The sequence below is a fragment of the Gymnodraco acuticeps genome, unplaced genomic scaffold, assembly GCF_902827175.1.
Source record: "Gymnodraco acuticeps unplaced genomic scaffold, fGymAcu1.1, whole genome shotgun sequence".
NCBI classification, from domain to species: domain Eukaryota; kingdom Metazoa; phylum Chordata; class Actinopteri; order Perciformes; family Bathydraconidae; genus Gymnodraco; species Gymnodraco acuticeps.
The window spans coordinates 748,693-768,253 of record NW_022991244.1 but is presented as its reverse complement, the minus strand read 5'-3'; the positions used below and the strand labels follow the sequence as shown (position 1 = coordinate 768,253).

The window sequence follows — 19,561 nt, the reverse complement described above, 5'->3', positions numbered from 1 at the left end:
ATTTGGTGCATGTTAAATGAAAGTTAGATGAACGTCAAATGCTTTTCATTTTCAATAAACACAAGTTGTAAATATAACAAATTAAACACAGAGTAAGGTTGTTCCATTTGTCTTTCATATCCCAAATGACCCTAGACATTACCACATACAAACCATGTAATAACCATAACAGTATGTTGTCTGAAATAACTGATTTAGACTCAGGTTATTAGTGAAGTCTAGCAATATAAACCATCAATCTTAAACTACTTCCTTAACTGAGGTATTCACAGAAAGTTTTTTAATTGAAAACAATGTTCAACAAAAGTGGCTAAAAGCAGTAAAGAAATATTGACAAGATGCACACTTTTTATCTCATAATTATGACTTTTTATCTCATAATTATGACTTTTTAATCTCATAATTTCAGTTTTTAGTGGCGGAAATGGGCTTCCATAGAGGTGTCCCCTTTAGGCTGGCAAGGACACAAAATGTCTCAAAAGGTGAAAACTCACAAAGATAATAAAGGAAATGGAAACATAAAAAGTCCTGTACCTTTGTGTATGTTTATACAGAACAGAAATCCTTGTCCCCATTTACAAAAACATTTGTAATTGTTATTTACATTTTTAATTGCAATATTTATTTCAAGTTTCATATACATTTAAAAAAAAAAGAAGTCATGTTTAGAATAGAGTTAGATTTAGAGTTTTATTTAGTAGCAACACCTTTAATAGCAACACAATTGTTGACGCTAAAACATTTATATCTGGCTTTTGAGGGTTAAGTAAGTGTACTTCTTACGCCAAATCAAAGTCAATCAAAGTTTAATTACGCTTTACAGTTTACACAGAAATGTAAAGATGTAAGTGAAACTTTTCATTGTATTAATTTATTCCTGTATTTATTTATTTAATTTTTTCCCACATGTATTTATTCTTGTATTTTTGTATTCCTGTATTTAAGCTTCTTCTTTTTTGTACTTATGTCATGTTCTGTCCTCCATATACATATATGTTGTCTTATGCTATGCTAATTTCAATTATTGTAATTACCTTTATAATTGTCTTAATTTGATAAATAAATATAAACATTGTTGTTGTTTTTAGGCATCGAGTGCGCGCACGTCACGTAAGATCTGTACGTGCTTTACGTTTTTCAGACACGCGCAATGATAGCCGGAAGGACCGATGGGAGGAAAATAAAAATCGATGAAATCCAGTGTATTTTGCGAGTCTAAACCTCTCACCTACTGTCCTTTACCGCGACCGTAGACTCGAATTTATCCGCCTTTTTCACTGCCACTGTGCCAGAGGGGACGGCAGGGCGCAGGAGAGCCGATACATTTGAAGCAAGTTGCTCGGTAGGGGTTTAGCTGACGTGTGGAGAAGTTGAGACTGCCAGAGAGCAGATAAACAAACACAAACAAGCGGCGATCAGCTGAGCGCCTGCTGCCCGAACCGAGCCAGCAGCACGGACAGAGATGTCAGGGAGGTCTCCACTCTTTTGCCCGATAATGATCCACAGGACACCGTGACTTACAACCATACCACCTCCATGTCAACTGTCAACACTGGCAACACAAAGAATTTTCGGAAACACAACACGAGGACCAGCCATAGGCTTTAGCAGAAAATCCACTGCTACTGTCCCTATCTCTTTGTCAAGGCATAGCCAGGACAACCAATGAGTTAACCGTCGAGTTTACAGCTTTAACTAAACGAGTTCACATTACAGTGCAAGGAGACAGAGGTAAACACTTTTTATTAACTTTGCTTCTTTTCCCCCCAATAGGGCCGTCGAAGTAAACCTAGCTAGCTTGGCAGGCTACATATCATGTTTGTGTTTGAATTCTTCATGTGGTGCTCAGTTTACAATTAGGGCTGTTATCTATTCAGGTGTGCTGTTGTCTTTTGTCCTAGCGTGTTCTAAAAACCCTAAAGTCAATACAAACAAAGCTAACAGATTGTAGTGTTTTGATGCAGGGCCAAATAAGCATTACACCATGAAATGTTAAAATACGTAAAAGTCGAATTCTGACGGTGTCTTTTTTTTTTTTCTTTCTCTTCTTTTCCTTTCCTTAATATGGGGCCACTGGGGTCAGCAGTGGGATTAACATGGCCCACCAGGCTACCCCTAGTTCCCAGAAGGCCCTGATGATGGAGCTGAAGTCTCTGCAGGAGCAGCCCGTGGAGGGCTTCCGCATCACTCTGGTGGAGGAGTCTGACCTCTACAACTGGGAAGTGGCTATCTTCGGGCCCCCCAACACCCTGTATGAAGGAGGATACTTTAAGGTGGGCCAAAACTTCATAATAACAGGAAATAGGACCGGGCGACATGTTTAAAATCAAATATCATGGTATTTCCCATCAAATACCCCAATATTGATATTGCAACTATATTTTAGGGGTGACTACTGGTGTTTATACAAACATTCAGACAATGACATTGTAGATAAATAATAATCAGCAATGAGGAAATAATAACTAAGTGGATAAAGCTATAACAGCTAGTAACAATATATCACCTGACTGTAATGCTGCCTGGACCAGGAAACCAGGACAAGAAAAATTATGATTTTCAAAATATCACAATATTGATTTATTATAGATATATTTCCAAGCCCTAGTAGGAAAGGGCAGAAAACAAATGGTGCTGCTTTTAATAATGCAACACATTCATGAAGGTAATGTGTATACTGTGCTCCTGGGCAAGTTTCTTTCCAAAGTAGGATTTCAAGGTGATTGCTGCCTCTTACTGTGAACTCTGTTTAGCCAAACTTGTTGTTGTTGCACTTTTAAATCAGAAAATACCACCATGACTGGTCAAACACTTATTTTGTTTTAAATCTTTTTTTTAGGCAGGCAGTCATATATATTTCTTAAATGTTTAGTCTCTCCCCTCTCCCTCTTGTCCAGCCCTCTCCCCCTTGCTGAATGATGGTTGTGCTTGAGTTGGCTATTTTTAGCCGTGGGACCGATATAAACGGGACCTCAGTCAGCACAGAGAAGGGCACGAAGAGACTCATCTGCCTGTCTTTCATGTCACTTATCGAGTGAAATATCTAGAAAAATGTGGTACAGTGAAAGCCCACATTCAAGTTGAGGCAATGCTGCAATCTTCCAGGAATGCCAAAAATAATACAGAGCAACGCGTTGCTGCCATTACGTTTCACTCCACCTTTCATAGTGACATCCTTGTGTTATCTACTTACAAGTCAAAACATATTTTATTGATTATGTATCCTTGAAATACGTGTGTTTTTAAAATCCGTTTAACATATACAATACAGCATCTATTCTTAGATCCTGTGGTCAGATAAGGATAAACTCCACACAAAAAAAGGGGAAAAAATAGGCGAGACCACACAGCAACAGAGGAGGAATAGCTTTCTCAGGGTCAGAACACACAGCAAGGGCCATATATTGAGTTTCCAATTTACCTAAGATGCAAGTCTTTAAAGGAGGCACGCATGCAGGCTGTCACAGTCATACAATAGAAATCAAAACATTTTCAAAAAGAGGATCCTGAAGTTGTTTGTGGTTGCAGAGATATTCCAGAGATAGTCATTTTACAAATGTTCCTATTTTCGAAGAGTCAGAAACTAATAGACTTAATGTTGTTTCGGTTATCTGAGTTATGTCAACAGGCATTACTTGGCTATTTTGCCTTACATGTTAATTGTCTACAGTATCAAATAACATAACCATGCTCACATAGACATCCAGGAATTGGTGGAAGCTGGGAAACCAAGGAGGGGGGGAAAGGAGGCCCACATTCTCAATCTTTTAAAACCACTGATGTAACATGTAACCAAGAACCTTTAGACACTGTCAAACCCAGGGCATTCTTGTTTTGAAGCAAGACGTTCTCACCCCTGAGCTACTGTGACACCAGCACTACATTTAAGATATTGATGATTCTTATGCTGACTTGAGTGTGCTATACAAGAAGGGCTGTATGTTATGTTATGATATGCAGGTGTAATTAATGAAATTTGTTCAACATGGAAACGTGTTTGTCATGACGTCTGTCTTTTGATATTCCAAGGCTGCTCTAGTGTATTGACTAGTGGTGGAGCAATGATAGTCCTATCTGAGGGGTAGCAGCTCAGGGAGAGCTGGGTGGTGTGACACACACCCAGACCTACATGCCTTTCACCTAGTTGCACAATACCATGGAAAGAAAACACAGAAACATAAGCACCAACTTCTCGTGTCGCCAAATGCCTAGCTCTACTGCAATGTGATTAGACAAATGGCTGAGAGTGTATGATACAATGTCACTGTTGTGATTAATGTATAAAAAAAGGCTACAGGAAGCGTCTTTGTGTATGAGCTGGTTATTAGGGAACTTGTAAACCTAGACAACTCGGCAAAGAGAGAACTTATTTTTTAATGCAACATTGAAGTTGACGTTCATCGATTACATAACTACACTGAAGTTGTGTATATGATATGATAATAAACCTTTTGAATATTTGAACATTACAGTTAACAACGTTGTCTCAGTTACTCTTGCTCTAGTTCCTGAATTTAAAAATGAATTTGAAAGCAAATAGCATTTTTCTTAGAAACCGCCAAAACATTGCAGTTTCACGCTGTTTCACTTCATTTTTATTTTAGGGAGGCATGAAGGAAACACTTAATATGTCTCTAGGAAAAGTATGTCTTGAAATATATCAAATGTATTTGATTTAATTGGAAAGCCTGTTTTTATTTGTTTACATATTCTACCTATCAATGTGCTTCACCAACCTCCAAAGATTGAAGGACATAAACTTAGCATTATGGAAGTCAACATGTTGACTGTCAGACTTTGTTTGTTCTTCCAGGCTCACATCAAGTTCCCCGTGGACTACCCGTACTCTCCACCGACCTTTCGCTTCCTCACAAAGATGTGGCACCCCAACATCTACGAGGTAAAATACTTTTAGTTTGTCAATTACATTCTATACAATGGCCTATATGTAGGTTTTATAAAATGGGTCCATTAAAGGCTACATTTAGACATACTTCTTTGCCATATGTTATACATTTCATTTGTCAGAACGGAGATGTGTGCATCTCCATCCTGCACCCTCCTGTGGATGACCCTCAGAGTGGGGAGCTGCCCTCTGAAAGGTGGAACCCGACCCAGAACGTCAGGTAATCCCTAACACACGACCTGCACCTCTGCACGCACTTAAACCATACTTTTCTGTTATCTAAATAAAATGATGATATGCATTTTATTTATATATTGGTTGGTTTGTTTGTATTATTGAGTGACTGTGATGAATCCGAACCAACTGTCCATCCGGCATCTGCTATACAATAAAAGATCCCCCAAGAAATAAAAGAATATAAAGGTTGGACCGCTTGTCAATCGTGTCCAAGACTGGTATGAGAAATAGTATTGATAAGCAGAGAGCTTAAGTGATGAGTCTGTATTTGAAAACCTGAGCACATTGGGTGCAGCATGTACTGGAGCCACAAGGGGAAAGATGCATGGTGAAGCCTCTGCTTTGGTTACAGGTTTCAAAAAGCCCATGTAGAGCTTGTCTTTTATACAAATACATGATCTAATTTGTTTGGTTGTCCTCATTTCCTGTCTGTGTGGTTCTGTCTCCATCAGGACGATCCTGCTCAGTGTGATCTCTCTGCTCAATGAGCCCAACACCTTTTCCCCAGCTAACGTGGATGCGTCTGTCATGTTCCGCAAATGGAGGGACAGCAAAGGCAAGGACAAAGAGTATGCAGAGATAATCAGGTAATACACGATGTGGAAGATCTCATACATGTGCATACATTACATTACATGTCATTTGTTAGATGCTTTTATCCAAAGCGACTTACATACATTCAGTACTGTGGACAATCCCCACAGGAGCAATTTGGGGTTAAGTGTCTTGCCCAGGGACACAACGACATGCTGACTGCAGTGGGACTCGACCTTGCTACCCCCTGATTCGAAGTCCAGCACACTTTCCACTGAGCCACAGCCTCCCATACACATTTCTAAGGCGTTAGACAGGGAATCCATTCACAAAGACAAATGTCAGAAGCTTTAAATCCATTTCCCAATTGGCCCACAGGAAGCAGGTGATGTCAACGGCGGCAGAGGCTGAGCGTGACGGCGTCAAGGTGCCGACCACGTTGGCGGAGTACTGCGTCCAGACCAGGGTCCCCTCCCAGGACAGCAGCTCAGACCTTCTCTACGACGACCTTTACGACGACGACATGGAGGAGGAGGACGAGGACGAAGACGAGAGCGACATGGAGTCCGTAGGTGAAGCCGGGGGGATGAGCCCCACAGAGGACGGCGGGACGTCCACCAGACGTTACGACAACCAGGACGACTCCGGCAACGAGGACTCATGATGATCAGGATGATGACTCCTCCTTGCCAACTCCCCCATCCCAAAGCCCTCCTTTTTGTGTGTGTTTCGTCTGGTGTGTGTGTGTGTGTTTGCACATACAGTGGGGTCAAAGGTAAACTGCCAAAAACGTTTCATCATTTATTAAAATAATACAAATGGTCAAATAGTAGTGCTATTACTTTTTCAGAAAAGTTTTGGTACCGTTTTCAATGATCGTCAGAGTTTTGGTGTTTCCACCGTTTGCCTTAATTACAGCTTGCACTCTGTCTGCCATCAGATGTTTCGCAGAGATTGAGAATTGAAATTATTCCAGCACTGTTTGAGAGCACCCCCTTCCCCCCCAATTGTTTTGAGTTAACATTATATTTCACCTTTTTATAATCGCAGAAATGTTAGCATGCCACTGCACAATAAAGCGGTATTACTGCGCGATTTATCACATTACAAGTTACTGACTCTAGATGAGGCAAAACAGCCCAAAAACGAAATATATCCATCTTTGTTTTTAACTCTAGTTATTGCCCTGTTTTTAAACTTTTGTTTTTTTTTCATTCGTATGGTTGAATTTCGTCAGTCATTAAAATTGTCGGTACTGGTATAACATTTGACTTGCTTTTGTTTTGGTAACTGCGCCAGTTTGTCTATCTTTTAACTGTAGTTGGGTTGGTCTTGCTTCTTGGATGCAGATGCATAAAGATGTAGGCTTTAAACAATAGTGCCATCTCTACTTCAATTTCGTTTTTAATTTACAAAAATAAATTCTTGTTTTTGGAATCTTTCCAGGTCTTTTAATCACTTCTGCTTTTATGATTCGGCATTTTCAGTAGTAACAATAACGGTTTATTACTTATGAAAGCTGAAGTGCAAAACTTCTAGCAGTTAGAGTAATTACCACATGGGAGAGGCCATAGCCGTTAGGTGTATGGTGGAAAATCCTAGCTTTTCATTACGTATAAGAATTTCCCAAAGATAAAAATCACATGTTAGCTCTAAATAACCTCCCGCAAATCAACAAAATTGTCTTGATAAATGATGAAAACAAGCTGTCCATGTGGTGGTCTCCTGAACCCCTGTAGCTGGCCAGCTCTTTGTCTGGTTAGTCAGATTGTCTGGTTTTGTGTAATAGATTGTCTCCATCCACCCGTGTCTTTAGTTGTTGCTGTTTTTTATTGTTCTTCTTTTGGTTGGTTGAGAGTGTCGTTCCAGACTTGTCCCTTGAATTATCGGTGGGCTTAGACTGATGGACTCTTTGCTGTTTGACTCATTAACCAGTCGATGAGCTGGCCAGTTCGTCCTGTCACTGTCCATCATTGTGGCAGAATATCTCTGTCCCTCTCCCGCCTGTCTGTTCGACTAATGCAATCAACATAGTCCCCGTCCTCTTGAACCCCCCTTCAGTAGTGTTCATCACGACTGCTCCCTTTTGATCCCTCAAAGCAGCGTCTTTCAGTTAGGGATTGTCGTCTCCTATACCTTTCTCTGCCTCTTAAACCTCAGGGCCTCAATAGACTTTCACTGAGAGATAAAAAAGAGAAACTCTTACATTACAATTGCTCCTCACCTCCACCTCATCTTCTTACTTTCTGCATCACTGGGTGGTTGCCGAGGGCAGAGAGTGAAGTGAAAGTCTCTAAACCCACAGCCAGCGTGTTAACACATGACTGGGTGCTGCTGTTGGTCCTGATTTGGCTCCTTTTTGTGTTTGCTTCTTTGTATGCAAATGTCATTAGAAAATCAAAACACACCTGAAGCGACATTTTCTGTCAGATAATGCTCACACTATCTTTCCATAGATGTGAAAATGTTACGTTTTTTTCTCCGTTACTCAGACTAAGCTTAAGTGCGGCTGTCCGTTTAACGACAGGGAAGGAATCAACATGCAACTTAGCTATCCATTTGCATTTGAATGATTATAACACTGATTGCGTGTTGTGTGTTTCTGTGTGTGCGCGTGTATATTTACATTTACTATTCATCTGTCGACAACAATGTCAGGGTTTTCTTGTTCCGGTCCCTGGAACAAGTGCAGACTTGTGTCAAACCAGTGAGTTTGTCCAAATGACCTTTTAGACTTTGTCCAGTGGAGAAACCATTGTGTGTTTGCACAGTGTTCTAGTGCCGTGTTGGTGAGGCCTGAACTGGCTGAGGATTTAACCGAATGAAAAAAGAAAACGCCCTCTGAGTATTACACTTTTGGACACACTGAACAGCATAATGTGATTATAGTACTCGCGTGGCATCGAGTAAACCACACACATTTTGAGTTGTGTTTTTATGGCTGTGGGTATTAAATCTGTTGCCCTTTTCACAGAGCAGAGCACTGTGCAAACCTTTGACTCAAACAGATGGATTTTATGCCAAGGAAACCAAGTGCAGCCCCACAAAGGTTCATTTTAAAGACTACGGAGCAATGGATGCATGTGGTGGATTTAACGCTGTGTGAATTTACTCTACCTTTTGGATTTTAATGTGAAGCCAAAGGAGTGAAACATTTCCTCCTGGCCTTGCGCTTCGGAGGCTCACAGAGACTGGATTCTGTTGAGGACAGAGAGGAAATCTACCCCTGAACCGGATCTTTAATGGATTTGATATCAAGGCACAACAGGAAAGGGATTAAGGCCAGAGATGTTGAACTTTTCTTGATGTGGTCCACATTTTTTTGCCACTCCCTCATCATACAGAGAAGAAGTAGAAAAAGTGATGACATGTACTGAATTCATGTGTATCTGCTAATGTACTAGTTTGACATTTTAGGAAGTATGCTGATTTTTGGTGGCAACGAATATCTATACCACTTTCTTCGCTGAAAAGAGTTAGCTTGGCTTTGTCTTGCTATTTAACCTCAGCCCCTATTAAACAGCAAGTTGTCCCTTTTTACTTTTATGAGTTGTGTGCAGATTCAACAAACAAGCTGTTACGTCTTATTGAGTAAGCTTTAGAGAAGCTAGCCAGGCTAGCTTTATGCTAAACTTAGATAACAGGTTGCTGGCTGTAGCATTGTTTAAACAGAGAAACAAGCTAATTATATTGTCATCATCACACTCCTTACCAGAAAGCTAAAAAGCGTATTTCCCAAAATGTCAAACTCCTTTTTTTCACCGCACCTATTTTCACCTTTTCTATATGAAGCCAAGGCCATAAGCTGGTTAGCTTCGCTTTGCACCAAAAATCACATGTTTTAGCTCCAAATAAAGGGAAACTGAAAAAGATAAAAAACTAATTGTGAAAAAGAGAAGGCCGTTTTCTTGGCCTGTAGTTTACCTTTGGACAGAGCCAGGCTGTATGGTTCCCTCTTTTTCCAGTCTTTGTGCTAAGCTACGCTAAATGGCTGCTGGCATTAGCTTCACATTTATCAGACAGATGTGATAGTGGTATCTGTCTTCTCAACCAACTCCAGGCACGAAAGCAAATAAGGGTGTTTCCAATAATGTTATCCTCTTTAATTTAACAGTTGTGTCCTATCACAAATGTAGAAATCAGAATCGGCGTTATTGTTTAGGCTTAGTGTTGCCCTTATGATAGCAATTCAATGATCAGTTTAGAGCAATCTTAAATGCTCCTTCTTTTTTTTAGTCAAATGTATGCCTTGTTTTATAACGAGGACAGGAAAAGAAAAGCTCAGGAGGCCTTTTGAGGGAAATGAGCAAAAAAAACAATTATCTCCGAGGGATTTTAATTTTCTTAACTCAACCTAAGAAGTGACACACTAAAAAGGACTGTGGTCTAAGATGTTGAGATGGTCTTCCCCACAAACAGTTCCATACTGAATGAAATCATTTAGTTCATTTAATCTGGTCGTGTGTAAGCATGTGTGTGCACAAGTGTCATTTTTTAAAGTATGGGCCTTCACATGGTCACACACATGGACTGACCTGTGTGTGTCCACAATGCGTCCTCACCTTTTGATGTTAATGCTGTCCTTGTTGGGTTTTTCTTTGGTTTTTATGTATTTTTTCCTTATCATTTTGTGTTTGATAGGATGCAAATGTCACTCATAAAGTTTCTATTGTAAAAATAAATAAATGACATTGTTGGGTTTATTTTCATTGTAGCTCTGATCACTGTCGCTTAGTGAACGTCACGGAAAAAGGACGAAGCACAGCAAGTTGGTTTTTGGATAGGAAATATTGTAGTGAGTGATATGCAAATGAGGGGCATACAGTTAATGTGGTTACTGGAAACTCCTTCAAAAATAAAACGGTATGTCATTGAGGCCTTTTGAAAAGTTCTTACCTTATTTAGTACTCTGGTCATGATGGATGATTAGTTGTTTTTAATTAATGTATTAGCTTAAAGTGTTGGATCAGCCAATTTACCTAATCAGTGGTATCTAGCCATGGGTTATTTGTCCTGATGTTGAGATACCTGATATTTCTGCCTCCATGCCATTCTGATTAATTGTAATGGTAATCATTCTTAAGGGGTCAATACGTCTAACAAGTACTTTACTTTTGTATACATTTATTTGGATGCCAATACTTCTTCAATTTGAATTTTGAATGAAGGACTTTCACTTGTAACAGAGTATCTTTACAATCTAGTATTGCTATTTTACCTAAAATATAAATTCTGAGTACTTTTTCCTCCATTGATTACAACTGATCATGACACTGAACGCATTGAGATGATTTTAAGATATTTCACAGCTTATAAGATGATACATAAACTAGTAAGGTGCAAAGCAAAATGTGTATTCGCAAAGGGAACTCTCATTTCAATTCAGAACAATTAGCTGTGTTTTAGAACCGGGAGAGGAGCTTTTCTGCTCAACCAGGCACGGAATTAATTACTGCTTTAATGACGCCCTGATGGGTCTCAAAGCAATAGTTCAGCTGCTCGATGCACAGTGTTACTTTATAATGTTTATGCCTCGTGAAAGTCTCTCACTGACCTCCAGCTCACTGCTCTATCCCGTGTCCTTAAAATACCCAGAAGAAAAGTGTCTGTTAATTGAGGAGAGTACTTATGAGTTGCAAGAAGACAATTGTTTCTTTAATTACTTTAATTTCATCCCTTCGACAGGGGCCATTAATCCTGTGTGTGGCATTGAGAGCAGAATGTTCCTGTTTGTAGTACAATGTGACTGTCACAGTGACCAGGGTCAAGTATAAAAGCCTGTCTTTAATTTCACTCTTCCCTAGTGAGAGAAAAAGCAGTGTTGATTAAATGTATTTTTGGTTCTTCCCGCTCTTTATGACTATATTCCATCATCTAATTTTCAAATTACTTTTAGGTTGTTGAACAACATGAGGGGGTCAGATTGGATTAAAAAATACTTTGAATCTACAGATTCTGCCTGGATTAATAACATGTCCACAGTGACCGTACATAAAACCTCTGCTCAATCGTGCCATCGTAAAATGAGATTTATGTGTCAATGCTGCCTGTTGTTTTTATAACATTATTGTTTGTCCTAAAAACTTGGTTTTGTTTTAAGGATTAGCTTAAAGGGACAGTTAACCTCAAAATCAAAGATAGATATGTTCCTCCTGCCTGTAGTACTATCAATCTTCATCATTTTATCATGAGTGGCAAACAGCACCTAGTTCAAATCCCACAATCTAATTTATGATGTGGTAATGCTGCATGTTTGCAAATGGCTTTATAAAATATATTTGTAAAAGAGCTATATAATAAATAGTTCAATATATAACCCTAAATAATGGTTAACCTAATATCCATTGTTTGAGATGCATGATCTCCCAGAGTCATTGCATAATAATGGCCTCTCTAAAATGTCTTGACAGAAACTCCTTTGGAAAGGTGATTGATGTATCTCTCGCTTTTATTTGGATACTGAGAGCTGAAAAAAGGACTGAGACTGTTTCTGAGCTCATTGCACATCTGGGGTGTGTTTCTAGAGCTTGCAGGGTTTTGTAATCTGGTGACCAATGTACATCAAAGATATTGCTTGTTTTGTCGCCACCCTGTGGCAGCATCTACTGCTTACATTGTATTTGTATCCAGTGAGTAACTGTCTCCTTGCTTTATGTTATGGTTTATTTACTTGTTCACATTTATGTATTCAAAACTAGGGAAGCCAATTTATTTTAGAATCATGTATTGTTGTATATTTTCTTCAATTTAACCTTTGTCTTATAAAAAAGAGAATATACTCAGCTTTACCTTATACAGTAGAGACACCGTTACATTAGTGCTCTGATAAACCAAAGTCTGAGGTCCCTCACACCAGCAGACGCTTCCCCTTCTTTAACCATCCCTTCTGCAGCGTGTACATTTGGGTTCATTGCTTTTTGTTCTGCAGGTGTGTGCTTGCTGCTCTCAGAGTGTCCTGCAGGTCTTTGTACTGGGCCAGAGTGCAGGCCTCCTCCAGCCGGGCCCAGCGGTAGTCCTGGTGCTCGTGAGACAGAGTCACAGCTGTTCCTGTGTCTCTCAGCTCGGCCAGCCAGTACAGCACCTCTTTGGGTTTGCCTCGCACTTCGTAGCGCAGCTCCTGCAAAAATCCGTCAACAACCTTCAGCTGCTCCTTTCCAAGCCCCGCCTCCTCCTTGGTCTCCCTCAGGGCTGTGGTAAGGTCGTCCTCGCCCGGATCCACATGACCTGATGGAGAACAGGTTAGATGTCACTTAGACAAAGAACATTTAAAGTTAGCTCATTAGTGTCTATACAAACTACTTGAGGAATCTGTAGGTTTTTTTTAACTTGGAAACACCTTTGGGTGGGGTCCAGTGGTGCTGCCCATAAGAGGTCTGCAAGAGGAGGTACTCGATGTTGTCTGGAGGGACACAACTGGCGAGACGACGAAACACTATGAAGCCACAGGCTCGCAGCGCCATCTCCCTGTTTGAAAAATGCACAAACAAGCACATTTCGCATTATGTTTGATTATGGAATCCCCCTATAGAAAGCAAAAAGCTACTTAGTCAAACCCCTTGTCAGTGGAGCTCACCTGTTAACGTAGATATTAGACTCACCACTCTTCAAGAGAAGACCTTTGCACTGCTGAGGGGGAAACTGTTACATTATAAAATAATATTACACGCAATATTGGTTATTACTTTTTCACAATGTTGTAATGGTAGATGGACAAAAATGTTCAACATGCTGTTTGTTTGGCAAGGAAAAGCAGAGTAGTTTAAAGTGTATTTTACTGGTTAAACCAATGCATATTCTGTGCATATAGACTAGAGCTACATATTTTTTAATTGTTTTAAACTTTTGGTAGTTTATTTAAAATTGTTACCATGGCACTTTGGTTAGGTATGTTTATGAATGCAGGACTTTTACTTGCAACAGAGGGTTTCCAAACAGTGACGTGACTTATTCCACCTGTAGTTTTTTTCAAACCGGCGTTAGCTAGCACGTTGTAACTTGTGCTGATTCTGTGATGGATTTTACAGCGAGACAGACCCAACACTGCTGCAACAGTGGGATTATTTACCAGACCAAAACAATGATCAGATTTGATAACATGCAACAGTATCTCACTTCTCTACTGGCACAGATTCGCTGTCAAACCTTGGCAGGCTTCACTTTCTGTTCTAACTCTACATACATGTTCGCTGTTCTACCGTCAATGAACACAGGCTGCTGGTTTGACGACTATCTCAGTGACTTAACTTAAAATATGTCAGTGTTTTACTTACGGTTCACTGTGAAATATTTGCTAAAACGTTGTCTGTTCCTCACGACAGACAGCACTGCGGAGCTCAGCGGTGCTCTTGGAATAGTGTCCGGTCCTCTCTGAAAACGGAAATAAACAGTTCCGCTTTGTAAAACTGATTTGACAGTAGGCTACTCGTAGCCACTGCCAGTAATGAAAGATAAATGTATATAATAAAATAATCTGAGCTATGTAACTATGTACATAAACTCAAGTACTGTACTTAAGTACACATTTGAGATACTTATACTTTACTTGAGTATTTAAATGTTTTGCTACTTGGTACACAATTCAGAGGTAAATTGTATACTCTTACTTCACTACATTTATTTTGTACCTTTAGTTACTGGTTTGGATTAATGATGTGAAATATAATCAATGATGTGAAATATAATCAATGATGTGAAATATAATCAATGATGTGAAATATAATCAATGATGTGAAATATAATCAACACTTAAGTAATACTTCAGTTACACCTGGAGTAGATACACAAGCTACCCTGCAGCAGAGTCCTGCATCGGGTCGGGTGACCCGCAAAAAAGGTGATTCGCGGGTGGTATTTTTTCAAACGCTTTTTTCCGGGTTCGGGTCTGGGTAAAACGAAGATGATGCGGGTCGGGTCGTGGGTATTGCATAATAAATATATTAAAATAATAATAATTTAGTTTAATGTTTAAATCCTCAGACCTCTCCCCCGCGGGACCGCGCATAATCATAACCTCTGCAGCACATCAATCTGCTGCTGTGCGCGCCACATTCGAGATGGCTGAGCTGAAGCTCAGAGAATACAGCATTTACAATAACACTTCCTCAAGAGCGAAATCCAACGTCTGGAGGCTTTTGATTCCTAGATGGAGAAAATAACCAACATCCCACGCTTTTTGAGACAAATATGCAACTGCGTGTGTTAATAATTGCACGTTTTCACTGCTCATATATATGCGGGTTCGGGTCGGGTTGCGGATCTTGTGCCGACGGGTCGGGTCGGGTTGCGGAACTAATTGGCAATATGTGCGGGTAGCGGGGCGGATTCGGTATTGCACGTCGCGGGTGCGGGGCGGGAGCGGGTCTTGAAAATCAGACCCGTGCAGGACTCTGCCCTGCAGTACACAAAGTGATTAAAGCTGCACCTTTACCAACTTTGATTATACTTGAATGCATCAATAATTATAATCAACACATATCATATATCATTCCGAAATTGACCAATTTTTACTTTTACTTTTGGTACTTTAAGTATATTTTGATGCCAATACTTTTCTACTTTATCTTGAGCAGTGTTGGGACTAACACGGTACACAGTAACGGCGTTATTGTAACGCCGTTATTTTTTGGCGGTAACTAGTACTCTACCGCATTACTTTGTTACTTCAGCAACCCAGTTACCGTTACTACATGGTGCGTTACTCCGTTAGTTTTTATATATAGTCAACAGCCAGGCGAACAGAGATGAGAACTGTACTTAAGTACAGTACTTGAGTAAATGTACTTAGATACTTCCTGTGTCACATGCGGAGACCGGCTGTGGGCGTGTTTGTGTTGTTTACTAACAAGACTATCATGGCGGCGGCGGAGCTCAAGTCTAGTTTCTCCACCTGGAGATATTCTCACTATTTCACTTTTGTCGAGCACAACGTTTTAGTTAAATGTAAGTCGTGTCTTGGCGGGTCAAAGATCCTATCTACTGCCCAAACCAGTAATTCAAATCTCTTAAAACAGCGGCTGGATTTTAACCAAGGGACTGCTAGCCAGGGAAAAGTCGATAAAGCCATTGCACGGTATGTTGTAGAACACATGCAGGCTATTGCTACAGTGGAGTCACCCGCTTTCAGGGAGCTAGTTAGCATGATAGCATGTCCGGGCGGCACAGGGCATATGGGACGGAAAACTTTTTCCAACTACCTGGAGAAAGAATATACAAAAATGGAAAGCCAGATATCGATGCAATCCAGATTGCATATAATGCATGTCAAATTGATCAACAGATTGTATTATTCTCCAATGTAATAACAGTACTGAAATGAAGGCTATAAGGGCATTAATGGGAGACCCTTTTATAAGTAACGAAAACGTTCTTTTCACAGTAAAGTATTGACTTTGACCGTCTAGTCATTGTTGGTGATTTTAACATCCATGTTGACAACCCCCAGGACAGAGGGGCTAAAGAACTGTTTTGTGTTCTTGATAGCTATGGACTGACTCAGCATGTGACGGAGCCCACCCACAATAAGGGGCACACTCTGGACTTAATTATCTCAAAGGGTCTGAATATCTCTAAGGTTGTGGTGACTGATGTTGCACTCTCTGACCATTCCTGTGTTTTCTTTGAGAGCTCTATTTCTGTTCACAAAAATGTTCAAAAAGAGGTAACCACAAAGCGATGTTTAACTGAAAATACTAGGGAAATGTTTACTCAGAATTTCTCTTCCACACTTGCCCCTGCCAACATCTCAGTAAATGAGCTAGTAGATCATTTTAATTAAAAAATGTTATAGATGCCATTGCTCCAACTAAGGTAAAGGAAGTGTCTGGCAAGAAAATATCTCCATGGAGAAAGGCCATGACCGTGAAAACAGAAAAAAGAGAATGTCGAAAAGCTGAACGCAGGTGGCGAAAAACAAATCTCCAGGTTCACTTTGAAATCTATAAAGAGAGACTTGGCCTTTATAATTTGGAATTGAAAAACGCACGACAATCGTTCTTCTCTGACATCATTACCAAAAACAAAAACAACGCACGTGCCTTGTTTGCTACCGTTGACAGACTAACTAACCCCCCAGTGTCAGTAGCCTCTGAATTTCTATCCACCAGGGCGTGCAATGATTTTGCCTCCTTTTTCACTGACAAAATTCAGAAAATCAGACAAGCAGTCAGTGCCTCTGCATCAGGAACAGCAAATGTGTTGTCCCTATCTCCACTTAACATCAATTCAGACATCATGACACAATTCCATCAGATTAATGATAAAAACCTAGAGGACATTATTCAACTTCTGAAATCCTCCTCTTGCTGCCTTGATATTATTCCAACAGGATTTTTCAAAGATGTTTTGCCTTGCATGGCCTCAGATCTACTTCATATAGTAAACAAATCTCTTCACTCAGGTATTTTTCCACAGGCCCTGAAAACTGCAGTCATTAAACCGCTCTTAAAAAATAATAATCTAGATGCTTCAGTAATGAACAATTACAGGCCCATATCAAACCTGCCATTTCTAGGTAAAATCATTGAAAAAGTTGTTTTTCAACAGTTGAGTAATTTCTTGCATTTAAATAACTGTTTTGATGTGTTCCAGTCAGGCTTTCGTCCAAACCACAGCACTGAGACTGCTCTTGTAAAGGTCTTTAATGACATCCACTTAAACACAGACAGTGGCAGAACTTCAGTGTTAGTATTATTAGATCTCAGTGCTGCGTTTGACACTGTTGACCACAGCATATTACTAGACCGACTGGAGAACTGGGTGGGACTTTCGGAAACAGTTCTGAATTGGTTTGAATCCTACTTAAAGGACAGAAACAACTTTGTTTCTATAGGTAAATACACATCTGAGTTGACAAATATGACATGTGGGGTTCCTCAAGGCTCCATCTTGGGGCCTCTTCTCTTTAACATCTACATGCTACCACTGGCTCAGATAATGAAGAACAACAAAATAAGTTACCATAGCTATGCAGATGACACACAAATGTACGTAACAATTTCACCAGGAGACTATGCTCCAATTCAAACACTGAGTAAGTGCATTGAACAAATCAATGACTGGATGTGTCAGAACCTTCTCCAATTAAACAAAGATAAAACTGAGGTAATGGTTTTTGGAGCCAAGGCAGAACGTATAAAAGTTAGCGCTGAGCTTCAGTGTGCAATGTTCAAAACAACAGATAAAGCCAGAAATCTAGGTGTAGTCATGGACTCTGACCTGAGTTTCAACAGTCACATTAAAACTGTTACTAAATCAGCCTACTATCACCTAAAGAATATATCTAGGATTAAAAGACTAATGTCACAGCAGGATTTGGAAAAACTTGTCCATGCTTTTATCTTCAGTAGACTCGACTACTGCAATGGTGTCTTCACAGGTCTCACTAAAAAATCTATTAGAAAGCTGCAGCTGATTCAGAACGCCGCTGCTCGAGTCCTCACTAACACTAAGAAAGTGGATCACATCACTCCAGTTCTGAAGTCTTTACACTGGCTTCCTGTGTGTCAAATAATAGATTTCAAAATACTGCTGCTGGTTTATAAAGCACTGAATGGTTTAGGCCCAAAATACATTTCTGACCTCCTGCTAAATTATGAATCATCCAGATCTCTCAGGTCTTCAGGGACTGGTCAGCTTTCTGTCCCCAGAGTCAGAACTAAACATGGTAAAGCAGCGTTCAGTTATTATGCTCCAAATATCTGGAACAAACTCCCAGAAACCTGCAGGTCCGCTGCAACTCTGACTACTTTTAAATCCAGGCTGAAGACTTTTCTTTTTGTCGCTGCTTTTAATTGAACTATTCATATCTTAGACTGCACTGTAACTTTTATCCATGTACTTTTTTCTTTTAATGTTTAATTGACAGCACTGTAACTTTTATCCATGTATTTTTTCTTTTAATGTTTATTTTATTAGCTTTTCTTTTTAATGACTGATTTTAAATGCCATTTTCTTAATCTCTTTCATTTTTTGTAAAGCACTTTGAATTGCCTTGTGTTGAAAAGTGCTATATAAATAAACTTGCCTTGCCTTGCCTTGCCTAACGCAATATTTTGGGGTAAGTGGACAGTAAAGTAACTGAGTTACTTTTTGAATGAAGTAACTAGTAATGGTAACTAGTTACTGGTTTTCAGTAACTAGCACAACACTGATCTTGAGTAACCTTTACTGAAGGACTTTTACTTTTAACAGAGTATTCATAGACTCTGGTACTTCTACTTTTACTTAAAGGGGACCTATTATGCAAAATGCACTTTGTGATGTCTTTTATACATAAATATGTGTCCCCGTGCGTCGGGGAACTCACGCAGCGTCAGCAAATAAAACCCTCTCTCCAGGTAATTCCAAAGGGTTCACATACTTTTTCTTGCATATGTTTTCCAATATAGCATAATAGGTCCACTTTAAGTAAAAAATAACTTGTAACTACCTGCACACTGCTAAAGGTACATTAGATATAGGCCATATGTAGATATTTTAATAATATTTCCCCCTCTAATATATAGTGCAGTAAAAGTATAAAGTGAAAAATGGAAATCTTTGCTGAAAATATGCTAAAAATGTACTTGTATCAATCAAAAATAGTGAGTAGGTGTATATAGTTTATTTCCACTACTACTACTACTACTACTACTACTACTACTACTACTACTACTACTACTACTACTACTACTACTGCTATTACTACTACTACACATCAAGTGCAGGCAATGATTAAAATAATGAAGAGATTTATCCTGTTACTCAATGACAGATCAAACAAAGCCTTTATGATGAACTCATATATTTCTCCATGATCTAGCTGCTGTGCCTGTGGGAGACAGATAAGAAATGTACCCAGAGTAGATAGGGCCAACTGAAGACTGCTTGTGTGTGAAGATAATAGAG

At 39.6% G+C, this 19,561-nt stretch overlaps 2 protein-coding genes across 6 annotated transcripts; one reads left to right on the top strand and one right to left on the bottom strand.

The window, feature by feature from the left end:
* Positions 1-1,137: 1,137 nt before the first annotated feature.
* ube2r2 (ubiquitin-conjugating enzyme E2R 2) lies at positions 1,138-10,391 on the top strand. Its single transcript, XM_034239520.1, has 6 exons — positions 1,138-1,731; positions 2,084-2,273; positions 4,814-4,900; positions 5,029-5,126; positions 5,596-5,730; positions 6,056-10,391. Exons 2-6 carry the CDS (start codon positions 2,097-2,099, stop codon positions 6,339-6,341), a joined length of 783 nt encoding a protein of 260 aa, XP_034095411.1. The 5' UTR covers positions 1,138-1,731; positions 2,084-2,096; the 3' UTR covers positions 6,342-10,391.
* A 936-nt stretch (positions 10,392-11,327) lies between these two features.
* nudt2 (nudix (nucleoside diphosphate linked moiety X)-type motif 2) lies at positions 11,328-14,045 on the bottom strand. 5 transcript variants are annotated; one of them, XM_034239523.1, is made up of 4 exons: positions 13,948-14,045; positions 13,251-13,303; positions 13,014-13,141; positions 11,328-12,901 (listed from the first exon to the last, which is right to left on the bottom strand). In XM_034239523.1, exons 3-4 carry the CDS (start codon positions 13,135-13,137, stop codon positions 12,585-12,587), a joined length of 441 nt encoding a protein of 146 aa, XP_034095414.1. In that variant the 5' UTR covers positions 13,138-13,141; positions 13,251-13,303; positions 13,948-14,045; the 3' UTR covers positions 11,328-12,584. The 5 variants fall into 5 exon arrangements, with proteins under 5 accessions (XP_034095414.1, XP_034095417.1, XP_034095413.1 ...); XM_034239526.1 differs by having other exon boundaries at positions 13,251-13,300; positions 13,948-14,036; XM_034239522.1 differs by having other exon boundaries at positions 13,276-13,303; positions 13,948-14,030.
* Positions 14,046-19,561: the final 5,516 nt, after the last annotated feature.

Bases quoted from the DNA above. Each gene is read 5' to 3' on its own strand.
- ube2r2 (XM_034239520.1), top strand. From the start codon at position 2,097: ATGGCCCACCAGGCTACCCCTAGTTCCCAGAAGGCCCTGATGATGGAG. The intron at 2,274-4,813 runs GTGGGCCAAAAC...TTGTTCTTCCAG, and splicing joins ATGAAGGAGGATACTTTAAG to GCTCACATCAAGTTCCCCGT. The intron at 4,901-5,028 runs GTAAAATACTTT...TTCATTTGTCAG, and splicing joins GGCACCCCAACATCTACGAG to AACGGAGATGTGTGCATCTC.
- nudt2 (XM_034239523.1), bottom strand. From the start codon at position 13,137: ATGGCGCTGCGAGCCTGTGGCTTCATAGTGTTTCGTCGTCTCGCCAGT. The intron at 12,902-13,013 runs GTGTTTCCAAGT...GTTCTCCATCAG, and splicing joins CCACTGGACCCCACCCAAAG to GTCATGTGGATCCGGGCGAG.